Source organism: Macrobrachium rosenbergii, chromosome 23 (genome assembly GCF_040412425.1).
Source record: "Macrobrachium rosenbergii isolate ZJJX-2024 chromosome 23, ASM4041242v1, whole genome shotgun sequence".
NCBI lineage: Eukaryota > Metazoa > Arthropoda > Malacostraca > Decapoda > Palaemonidae > Macrobrachium > Macrobrachium rosenbergii.
In genome coordinates, this window is record NC_089763.1 from 52,460,148 (window position 1) to 52,472,401 (window position 12,254).

At 38.6% G+C, this 12,254-nt stretch overlaps 1 protein-coding gene across 3 annotated transcripts in view; it reads right to left on the reverse strand.

Annotated features, from left to right (window-relative positions):
• Nucleotides 1–12,254, reverse strand: part of LOC136851631 (extracellular tyrosine-protein kinase PKDCC-like) — a 108,656-nt gene that overhangs the window by 70,787 nt on the left and 25,615 nt on the right. For all 3 annotated transcript variants that reach the window (XM_067126023.1, XM_067126024.1, XM_067126022.1), the window contains one exon: nt 8,635–8,734. In XM_067126023.1, the coding sequence (XP_066982124.1) occupies nt 8,635–8,734 (100 nt within the window). The remainder of the gene's footprint in view (nt 1–8,634; nt 8,735–12,254) is intronic.

A 12,254-nucleotide genomic window follows, 5' to 3' on the forward strand; every position in this document is an offset into this window, starting at 1 on the left:
CCCACATTGAGAAGAGGATGGTGGGTAGTGCAGCTAGACAAAATCAGCTCAGCCAATCGAGCTAAAGGTTTCTTGCATGAAAACCAAAACATTCTTACCAGATCTGGAATCCTTTCTGGATCTTACTGCCACCAGATGTTGGATTCTATTCAGGGAGCAAGGCTTTCATACATGTGCAGCAAAGAGCAGCCTTGTGGGGAAAACCGCTTCACTTCAGCCAGAATGAAAAAGAAGTGGTGTGAGGGGACACCTGTGACTGGGTCCAAATGCCCTACAAAACAACAGTCACTAAAAATACATACCTTTATGATATACAGGTAAACTCCTATAAAACATATGTACCTTCATGCCCCCCTAAATATCAAAACCCGGGGATTTAAAACAAAACACCTAAAAGATTGCGCTTTCTTCAGTTCAAGAAGACTTTATCCACTACTAGTTGCGGACTAAGGGCTGACTATTTTCTAACACAATTCTGCATACTTAAGGTGGTGAGCAGCAAAAACCAAACTGCACTTCTACTGTGCAGCATTAGTATCATGCTTAAGCAACAAATTGTCATAAAACTAAATTAAGTTGCAACAGCTCTCACATTACGAATGTTTACCTTCAATACAGGGAAAAGGTATGTAGCTAGTTCTCATGCGCTAACCTAATCAAATACATTACAGAAACCTCATGTTCTTTGACAAAGACATTCTAGGTTTTGTTAACTTTTCCTCTTCCAGGCTTAACCTTTGACAAAAGACACTAGGTTTTCTAAAATCACAAAACAAAAGTTAACTCTGCCTCCTCCTGCTTAACCTTTGACAAAGATTTTCTAGGTATTTTAAACCACAAACGAAAGGTTACCTTTGACTCTTCCAGGGTTAACCTTTGATGACAACACTAGATTTTCTAAAATCACAAAAAAAAAAAAAAAGGTCAACTTTGCCTGTTCCGAGCCTAACCTTTGACAAAGACCGAGCTAACCTTTGACAAAGATGTTCTAGGTTTTCTAAAATCACAAAACAAAAGGATAACGTTGCCTCTTCCAGGCTTAAGGGTAAGGTAAGTTTTAATTGTCCCAACAGGACAGTGAAGTGTTTCCTTCTTCCCAACCAAAGAAGTGAAATTGGAATTCTTACAGTTCTCGGAAAAACTTAGCCTTAACATCATTCTCAGCTCTAAGGCAAAACGATAAAATAGCATTCCCTTTACAACAGCCTTAAGGAGAGTGCTTGCAATAAATGTATATTCTTTCAACTGCTGATAGTGCTAAATAAAAGAGAGCTTCATAGTAAATACGTACTTCAATGGAACTCATTCCAGAGGCTCAAAAGGATCCGCATCTAAATTCCAGAGTGATTGATACTGAGTTGTATGGGCTTCAATCTCAACTGATCTCAACACCTTAAGGTGCTGATCATCAGCCACATCTAACTGCACATGATGCAATACTGAGGAAAGCATGGAACAGTAACCTTGAAAGCATACAGTGAAAAACTCTTACTATATCTAAGAAAGCAGAGAAACTTTGATGTCTACAGGCCCTGGGTGCAGGTGCTGAAAATTCCTCTAGAATGGCACCCCGAGCAATACACAAACCATTGCTTCTGATGCAAGGCAACGGTCGTTTTCCACTTGATTAAGGACAAAACCCTTGATACCTTGGAGATCCTCTTACTGGGAGGAGACGGTTGAGCATCTGCAAGCGGTTAAGCGTGAGATGCAGAAGTTAGTGGAAGTGCATGGAATTTGGTAGTTTGATTCTATTTCTCCTTAATGAAAGAATAAGAGACACATCTACCAATAGAGCTAGAGTTTGAAAATCATTTGCTCTAAGGCTACTAGGACTCTACAGGTATCATTGAGCAATTCTTGTGCTTGAAATCTGTTCAATACTTCCTTAGAGTATATAAAGATGGAAGGCATTTGAGTCTGAATCAGACCAAACTTAAAGAAACATGTCCACTCTTCAAGTCTGAGGGCCCTCAAAAGAATAGTAATAGACTGATTATTCCTGTTCATCTGCATGCTATTAAATCTACATTTGAGAGCTCCTATAATCCCACAGCAACTGTTGAAATTGCGGATGTATTGTCCGCTATGTAGGTAGTGTGTTCTTTCAGAATCCCTTATTGCCAAAAACATTGGCCCTTCTGCAGAATGAACTATCGAACCAGCATCATGTTGTTCATTTCACTCAAAGAAGCAATATTCCAGCTAAGACTTCTGTTTGAATGACGACTCCCCTATTGGGTCAGTAAGATTCATCCCAAATAAAAATCCTACCAAGACATCCAAACCATAATCTCTATTAGTATGCAAGCAAACAGGTTTGCAAAAGTTACAGAAGCCAATGGAAAGAAAACAGCATCCTTAACCATACAAAAGCAAGCATTAACTTGTTATTAAAATATACTACAGACTAAAATCTCTTCTTATCGCTCTCCACACTAAAAATCTATAGAGCAAATGAAAAGTATATACAATAGATCTACATGTCACAACAGGGGAACAAGACCTACAGATTTGCAGTTTGCTGATTTCAACATGTCCTCACAACTATTTAGATTTAAATAAAAATTTTCCCATTGAAGCCCATCACTCATATGCATCCTACATTTGTGGTCTTCCAATGTTCCATACCAAGTAGTCTTTTATTTAATAAACAGGAGATTGCTGGTAGATCTATGTATGAGCCACCTGGTCCCAAACCTCCTTTTTCATATCAATGGAACATAACTGCAAGACAGCAGAGTTTGGAGGAGGGAACTAGTTATAAGAGTAATGAGTCTCAATGAAAAAAATAAGATTTATCTCACTGCATGCCCACCATTCATATATACTGTAGACCCAATCATAACTTAGGTGGTAAGATCCAAGCTGATGCATGTCCCAGAGATAATGATGATGCAATGTAGGTCCAACAGAGCTTCATTTTTGAAGAAGAGAATTGTATCTAAACCTTGGACAGTGACAGGATAATATTTGATTCTAGTTCTATGAAGATAATGGAAGACAGCTTTAACTGGGTAAATATGATCCTCCTTGTCTCTAGAGTGAGAAGAGAGCAAAGAGATGGCAAAAGACAGTGGACTGGTCCTGACCACATGAAGTTCATGCCTTTGTCACAAAGCCTGTGAAAAAGATAATTTTTACTGAGCCTTATCCTTCAGTACATGTGACCTTATTAGAGAGTGCATGAATTTTACCAACTTATTTCAAAGATGATAAAACTAGTAAAAATCCATCTTCAGTATGAGATCCCTTAGGGAACCCTCTGCAAAAGGTCTAGAAAGATTCTTCTAAACCAGTGACAGACCCCAGTTGCAAAGTTTGGACAATTTGCGAGGAATCTTTCTGGAAACCCTTGCAGTCTCTTCAACTCCACTGAACTGTTCACATCTAGCCTACAAGACTTCAGAAGTAACCAAGATAGAAAATGCCTTATGACACCTATAAGAAGACTTGGTGGCTTTTACAACATACCTCCCACTGACCCAACTACTGTAAAGAACTGGTTCCAATCCAATTCATAGAGACTGAGGGCAGAAGGCCTACATGGTCTGCAGGTACCCTTCGTGGCTTAAGCCATAAACCCTTTATTTCTGAGATAATGCTGGATAGTCACTAAATGTGGAAGCTTTCAAAGCATGATTGACAAAGAGATGTCTTGCAACCAGATATTCCTCTTGGAGTGTGTCAAAAGGGATAAAAGATCAGTAAAACCATTCTTATTGTGGCTTAATTAGAGCTACTGTACTTGCATCATCCTCAAGTTCTTGGAGGCTCATAGCCTGTCTAGGGCTTTCTGGATGGGATCAAAGGGGGATAAAACTTTGACTTCCAGGTTTTCCCAGGAGTGCATCAAGGCATCTATCCTCTAAGCTCCTGGTTCAAGTTATGCAAAGAAGCAGACTGGTAGCTTCTGAGACTCATAGCATGCAGATTCACAGAGGAAATACCCCAAAGTTGCTACAGAACTCTGCAATTATTGAGGTGAAGCAACCACTCTGAATGAAAAACTTATTCTCTTGTGCTGAGGTTGTCCACATTCACAGTGTAATCTTTCTACTATACTGAGCCTTTGGGCCAAGAAAGTGGGCACTCCAGCCCAGTGTGAAAGGAACCCAGTACAAATCCATTTCAAAGATCTGAATAACATTCCAGAGGGTCACCCCATGGCCTAGCAGGATTAAGCCTCCTTTGCCAAGACCCTAGACTGGATCTGTGGCATTTTCAATATGCAAAGACAGCAGAAATGAGAAAAGGTGGTTTCGGTAGCAGAACCTAAGGCAGATTCAGCTTTGGAAAACTTTTCTTTAGCTTTGGACCTTCAAATGGCCAACTCTAATTCGGACATCTCTTCAGATATCAATTGCCAGATGCAACAAAGGGTTCTGGCGAGGACTATGAAAATCTAATGATTTCTCCTCATCTTTCCTCTCTTCTTGATCAGAGACTGATGAAGTTTAATATGATAATATGATGAGAGGATGTTCCACCTAAAAATGACAAATCCCTCAGGTATCAAGACCTGCTTCCTTTTTTCCTCTGGTTACATTCCCTCCAAAAACAGTGGATACCAATGGGCATTTGTTCTGGGAGTTCCTTACCATGGACACCTGTCAGGAGAGGGTCTTGGTGCCATCAGGACTTCATTGTTGGAGGCCAAGATTGACAGTTTATCACCAATGCCAAGAGGTTGGCAGCTTGTGTGAGCCTGTCCTTCCTCTTTATATGATAATCAACATGCTAACCAACATTGTCCTTAACAGGAATATAGCAATGGAAAAGTTTTTCTTTGTATCCTTACCTGAATGGAAGGACCTCTACCTGAAAAACATCATGGACCCTTACCTGCTCCTGGAGGACAATAAATGAGATTTTGGACAAGCTGAACTCTGCTGCAGTCAGGGTAGTCATGAGGAACTAAGGAGGATCTGCAGCTACTGAATAACCCTGTACAAGACATAAGCTTGGAGGAACAGAAGAAACTACCAGCAGTCAAGCCAGTTTTCTTATCCCAGAAGTAAACAGCAGAAAACTCCAGGCACTTTGGCTAAAAGGTCCTATCTTTTACCCTAGCAAGAACATCGCCAGCAATAACAGAGCAATCACATTTTCAGCTATGCAGTATCACTTGTTACAACATCAGGTCTCCAGCCAAAAAGGTGGAGTAGATTTCTCTCCACTAGCATCTCTTCTGCCTGTGTGGCTTGTCTCCTGAAGTTTATGGAAGGCTTGGTGACAGATAAGAACTGAGCTCTGGGCAACATATGTCATCAGGGAGGGTTACTGACTTTCCTTCCTGAAGTCATGATCACCAACTCACATTGCAGCTATCTGGTTCAGTGTCAAAACCAATAGTCAATGTTGTCAAAGCATGCAGTGAAGGTATTACACAACTCTTCAGGATTGTGCATCCATCCATTTCTGCCTTCTATGGGAAAAAAGGGATAGCACTCCATAATCATCCTTGCCCTGCTGAACAAGTTATCCCCAGTCTCCATCCTTTTGCAGGATGGAGACTGTGGATTCTGTCCAGCACTCCATTAGGGAGGGAGACTTCCTGGGTTCCACAAATCTCTAGGATGCCTCCTGCCATGTTCCAGTTCATCCCGCCTCTAAGAAATTTTGTCTACTCTTCAGGTAGGGATGGTCATCTAGTTCAGAGCACTCTGTTTTGGACTATTCATACTGATCTTGAGTTTTTACCAGAACTCTTGCATGAGTAGCAAAGTAACAGCTCAAGAATAGTAAAAGGCTCAGTTGATACTTACAGGACAGGCTTGTGTTGATATCATCACCTACACAACTCTGTTAAGATATTCATCACCTTCCCTAGTTATGATGGCACTTAGGTCCCCAGGTGAACTAGCAGTCCAATTTGGAAATGACTACATGAACCATACAGTATATTTGAGAATGGACATGATAGAAGGCTACATCAACATTTTGAGAGGGATGTACCTCAGTAGACAACCAAGTCTCCTAAATGGAACGTTTTGTTGGTTTCAAAAGGCATTGTTAAGTCTCCCTACAAACTGTCAGACCAGGCTTCTCCTCAAGATCACACACTGAGGACAGTCTTTCTTCTAGTTTATTCATCTTTATCATAATTCCACAGGTTTGTCTTAGCATCTAACTTTGTGGGAAAGACATAAACCCCAAGTAACTAGGGACAGTCCATTGTGCCCTTTGCCATTTCATCTTCCCCAGCCCATGCCTAAAATGAAGAGAAAATTCTACTTTGCCAAGTTAGAGCTATTCATTTTTATATTCAAAAGGCCAAATAATCCACAAAAAGTACATTCAGACCACTCCTCTCTACAGGATGTTCCAAGAAGCAAAGGCTGGGGAAAGAATTTCTAACATACTCAGGAAAGTACCTTAATGGCATATGGTAATGAGACACATGGCAAAGCAGCACAAGTTAAGGTATTTGTCTCGGAGATCAAGCATTCTCTACTTTTGTTCTTTTTAAATGGAACCTTGATGCTTACTAAGTTTCACTAGCAAGACTTGGAGATGCCAGACAACATGTGAACTTACCCAGTAATACCTCCATCTTACACGATTCGAGTTGCGCGAATTCAGACACAGGAACTTTTCACTGGAACATAACTAATTGGCATACGCAATTTTTTCAGACACGCGTCATCTGCCAAATCCTCGAGAACCTTGCAGAAGTGTTTATGTTTAATTTTTGAAGTATTATGTAACTTTTCATACTTTTATGTGTAAAATTTGTATTGTTTTTATTTTGTACATAAATACTATATGCTACTGGCATATTTTAGTTAAAATACAGTAAAATCAATCAAAATCACAAAATAGCTGTGATGTAAACATTCTCTCTCTCTCTCTCATACCACTTTAATATGTATTTGCTTTGATGTATGAGTTGTATTTTTGTCTCTCTCTCTCTCTCTGAGATAAGAGAGAAATTTTTATACATATATAAACATGACATTATTTTGTTATTAATCTGATTTCATATTTGCCATGCATTTTTTGCATTTGTATAGCAAACTATATGAAATTTCAAACAAGTACATATCATACCCAGATCTTTTGTGTCAGGCTTGATATATATGACAAGAAGGGGAGCGTTGCCCATAGTATGTCAAAGGATTTGTACGTACTGAAATCTCTCTCTCTCTTTCTTTCTTTCTTTTTCCTTTATAAATCATGAATTTCCATCTTTTGATATCTAACCTAAGAGTAACTTCTCATGTTATCCTTTCTGTCTCCATAATAATTCATAAATAATTTAACTCTTGATATTTTAGGTAAGGACAAACCTCATATCTCTCTCTCTCTCTCTCTCTCTCATTAGTCTATCTCCGCAATGACTCATAAATAATTTCACTCTCTCAACGTAAGGACATACCCATCTCTCTCTCTCTCTTTGACTGACTGATTGAATTTTACCTTACTACCCTCGAACATTAAGCACGTTTTCTTTATTTTATTGAATTGTACCTTTGTTATGACTGTGACATATGAAGTTTACAAGAAAATGGCATCTCATGAATTAGGGGTAGCATTAGCACATACATTACGTACATAGTAGTAGTACTCAATTTTTACTCAACCAATTATTTCTTTTCTTAAGGGTAATGTATTAAGTTTTAAATGAAATTATAGTAACTTTAATTTCATTTACAAGTTAGCTTAATAATTTGAGAGGATGATTAGGGTCATATTTAGTGTTTAAACTCTAGAAGTAAGCATTTATTAGCATTTTTGGTGACTGTACCAAACTTACACGAATCTTCGACTTGCGCGAGGGATTCTGGAACCTAACCTCGTGTAAGTTCAAAGTGTTACTGTATCTCACATTCGTTATATTTATACTTACTAAGACCATTAGCAGCTGCAGGAAAAGCATTACCTGCTTCATTTTGAGGCTTTGGATTTGGTAGACGCATCAGTCTCTTTATCTGGGCCCTTTTCTTATGCTTCAATATGGCATTCTTTGGGATCTAGTCTCTAGGGTCATTCTGCATTACGTCTTGTAAAATTTGTAAGTTTAGTTCTTTTCAACATTACTCAATGGATCTAAATCTACAAATGTCTTAATTTCTGTCATTAACAAGGTTTCCTCCTATTTCTTACAGAGCCTTGAGTTCAGTTGCTGAAGTCATCCCCAGGAGCTCTCTAACAGATCCTAAAGATCACAATCAGCCAGTTCTGATGGATTCAGCAGCTTCATACTTTCTACTTCAAATGCAATTTAGGATCATTTTAAGTCATGAATTTTTTATTTAATGAATCTAATTCTTTCAAAACAAAATTAATTTTTATACAAACTCATTACTTTAACAAAAAGTTCCTACAACCAAGCCCTACCGACTTCTCGCAGTTAGCAGTCTAGACTACATGAAAAGAGAGGCAGTTACCTACTGTGGACCCAAGAATCCACAAATACAGACACTAGGATACTGACTGTTATACTAGCGTGTCTGGGGAATCTGAAGACAATAAATGTGGGCTAATGATAAGTAATGAGTTTTTATGACAAAACTTTTTTAAAAACTGAATGTTAACTGAAACTGGTTAAACATGTTCTGATTTACAGCAAAATAGGAAGAATACATGATCCTTGAAGCTTTGACAAAGATGTGAAACTGAATACTGTACTTGTATACGGCTTTGGTCCACCCAGCACCAATCACTGTAAGATTTGTAACAGCGTGAAGATTGGAGCAACCCAAGATTTGTCCATTTGGCAGATGTAGCTCTAAAAAGAAAACAAAATCACTTAATAAAATACAAATATCTGTTCCTATAATCTTCTTGGTTCACTAATAATCTTGAAGTAACCTGAATTATTTTCTTATATTTTCAGTAGGATTTCAAAACTGCAGTTGCTTTCTCAAACTTCCATCAATATTCTACACAAATGACTTGAATAACTCATTGTGGTTCATATGCTGAAGAATATAAAATGTAAAAAGTTTTATTACACAAAACAAGTCTTTCCATACAAACCCTGTAATAATCTATTATGAACAAAACTACATGCCACACGGTGTAGAGGTCGTTTAGGGCAAAAGAACAAATAATTGAAAGCTTTCAAACTCAGTGCTGGGTGGGGCAACCTAGCAATCCTGGTGAGAGCTCACTGATGTTAATCTGCTCAAAGGCCCATGGAAACAGATCATGTGGAGCAGAAATGGAATCAGCACAGAAAATTCTAGAAAAAATATTTGGTTACAGGTCTGGATTTTGAGGAATGTCTATGAGAAGTTATATGTTCATTTGTGTTTGTGGGAGGGGCCAGTGAGACAAAGTTTGTGAGCTTTTGTAAAAATATGAGTCATTAAGGCAATAGAAGCCTAGTGTGAGAGATGCAATCAGTGCAAGCTCACTGTCACCTGATGAAGAGGTAAGCTGATTGACATTTTACGCCCTGGCATGTATTTTATTATCTTATTTATGTTTGTGGGTTTTCTTTATTATTTCCAATTTTCTGGTGAATGACTCTTGTTCTAATGTTATGGGAATTATCCCACTTAGTATTACTGTATATTGGGTAACAGAGTGTTTTGTTGTTTGACATATGGATCATGGATAAAGGTCACAATCCTGGGAAACAGAGTGAAATACTGTTCAGACATCTGTCTTAACTGAATTACTGATTAACAGACCTGTTGGATTTAAAATTAAATAATTAGTGACACTGATGGGGAAAGAGATTTCGGTTTCATTTTATTTTTGAAGTATGGGTTTAATAACCCGCCTTTTTTTTTTTTTTTTTTTTTTTTGCTTATTTCCATTTAAACTACTATGGTATTATGTCAGGTTTGCAAAATAATCTATTTTTGTAGTTTAGGGTTTGATTTATACACCTTAGACAGAATAGAGAGAGAGAGAGAGAGAGAGAGAGAGAGAGAGAGAGAGAGAGAGAGAGAGAGAGAGAGAGAGAGAGAGAGAGAGAGAGGAACTTCTCAACTGCAAACTACGGGAATGCAAACCGGACTTCAGGTAGGGCCCTATACCCCGGTGGGGGGTTGTAACAAATATACTGCCTTATTTCCATGGATGTGGATATCCTAGTCCCACCAAATGCATTTTAGACATGACTGACAAGCCTCTAAAGCTCATGCTTAGTTCTGTGTATGGTATAACATATGCTTTCCTTTCAGTGTGTGTGTAAAATATTGATAAAAACCATGAGTGCAGGCAAGAGAGGAGAGTACTTAAACTAAAACCATGAGTGCAGGCAAGGGAGGAGAGTACTTAAACTAAAACCATGAGTGCAGGCAAGGGAGGAGGGTACTTATTCTAAAACCATGAGTGCAGGCAAGTGAGGAGGGGTACTTATTCTATGATTAATGAGTCTATGAGAAAAAAAAACTTGCTTTGTGCAACATAAGCACGGTTGTTTAACCTAACTCCATGAGTTTACATGTGCCTAATTCTGCAGTCAGGATCTCCCTAGACACAAAAAAATAACCCTTTGGGCAGATTCTCTATTAGTAATAGTGGTAGTTAACTCATTCCCTGTGCATCCTTCATGCATGCAATAGGTTGCTGGCTTTACTCCCAAAAATCTTGAAATCATGTGTTCTTATAGGGTCAGATTTCTTTGGTTCATCCATACTTCTGCAGGGAATTCAATATATACCCCATTGTTAAAGATTGAGGCTATTTCTTCAATTACTATGTATATTCTTTCTTTTCTGGCTTCACTGTCTCATTCTTACCATGTCAGCCAAATATCTTCATATTTTTTCTTTGAATAACCTCTGAACATTGTTACCAGCAATTTGGTGAAATATGTCTCACATATTTTACTTAAATTTAGAGCCTTTTACTGTAAGGCAGTAGAACTGAATTAGAATGTTAGGTCATACCTAATTTACTTTTATAAGTTTTGGTAAGAATGTGACCTTGTGTATCTTTTTATGTAGTTTTGTTTTTGGTATCTGATTGAATATTGTTCTCTCCCCAGTGTCCCCCATCAGTAGATGGCCTTGACAACCCAATCCTAGTGCTCTGTACATACAGATAGTGCCAACCACACCAGTGATCATCTTTACTCTATTTCAAGGAACCAGGAAAGTTCAAGATCACAGAGGAAACAGGTCATCAATCATGAGGTGGTTTGTAAAAAATGACATTTTTATGATAAAATAAAGTTTTATATATACTTATCAAGCAATCACATTGCTATTGGTTCCTAACCTACAGTAGCTTAAAAATTAAAAATTCGTGCGGCAGCGCTTCTATTGTTTGTGTGTAGGTGACAAGGTCCCACCCACTATCCAGGACTAAGAGGAACAACTTAGCAGAGAGCTCAATTTGTTTCATGCTCTAATGTCCATGCGAGGGGAGGAGGGTAGGCTCCGATCATGTAATTACTGGTAAGTATATATACCTTTATCATGAAAATGTCATTTTTATATAAGTAACTTACCAAGTAATTATATAACTGATTCCACATGGGTAGGAGGCGGGAAAGAGCATGGACATATTCTACTCCAAAGCGTTAAGTAAGTAATGAATTTGAATAGAAAGGTTGCTAACATTAAATACTATTTGTTGTTTCCTCACCTGTTGAGAGAGCTGCTGCAGGTAGGTACTGCCTCTGGTCGGCACTTCTCTCAACCTGTAGTGGGTGTGGCAGTGTAGCCAAGGGTTGCCCCTACATTAGTGGGAACTTTGCAGCAGAGGAAGTACACCGTGTGCTGACAAAGTTTAAAAGATGCCCTTGCCCTGGGCATAGACCAGAATACAAAAGATCAACACTATCACCTACACCACAGAATTAAAACCACAACCCAAACCATAGACTCAAAACCTTAAGTCAGGGGAGTGGACAGCAAAGGAACAGAGAGTTCCCTATGCTTCCTCTCCCAACACCATGCCAGCCATGGATAAAAGTCCTAAAGTGTTATAATTTTCAAACACAGTCTCTATTTCCTTGAGGTAATGTGAGGAGAAGATGGATTTGCATCTCCAGAACGTCAACTGCAAGATCGTAGAAAGAGACAAGCTATGTCTAAATGCCAGGGAAATTGTGAGTGCCCTAATTTTGTAAGCCTTATTTAACCTTAACTATAGGAAAGGCTTCTTCCTGGATCTGACAGTGTGCTTCTGATATCAACTCTCTCAGAAAAAAGGAAATGGCATTTTTTGAGAGCAGATGAACCAGGCTTCTTACAGAGCACCAGAGGTTGCTTGAAGGTCCTCTAATCTTTTCCGTCCTGTGAAGGCAGAACCTGAGACACCTCGCTGGACAAAGAAGCCTCTCT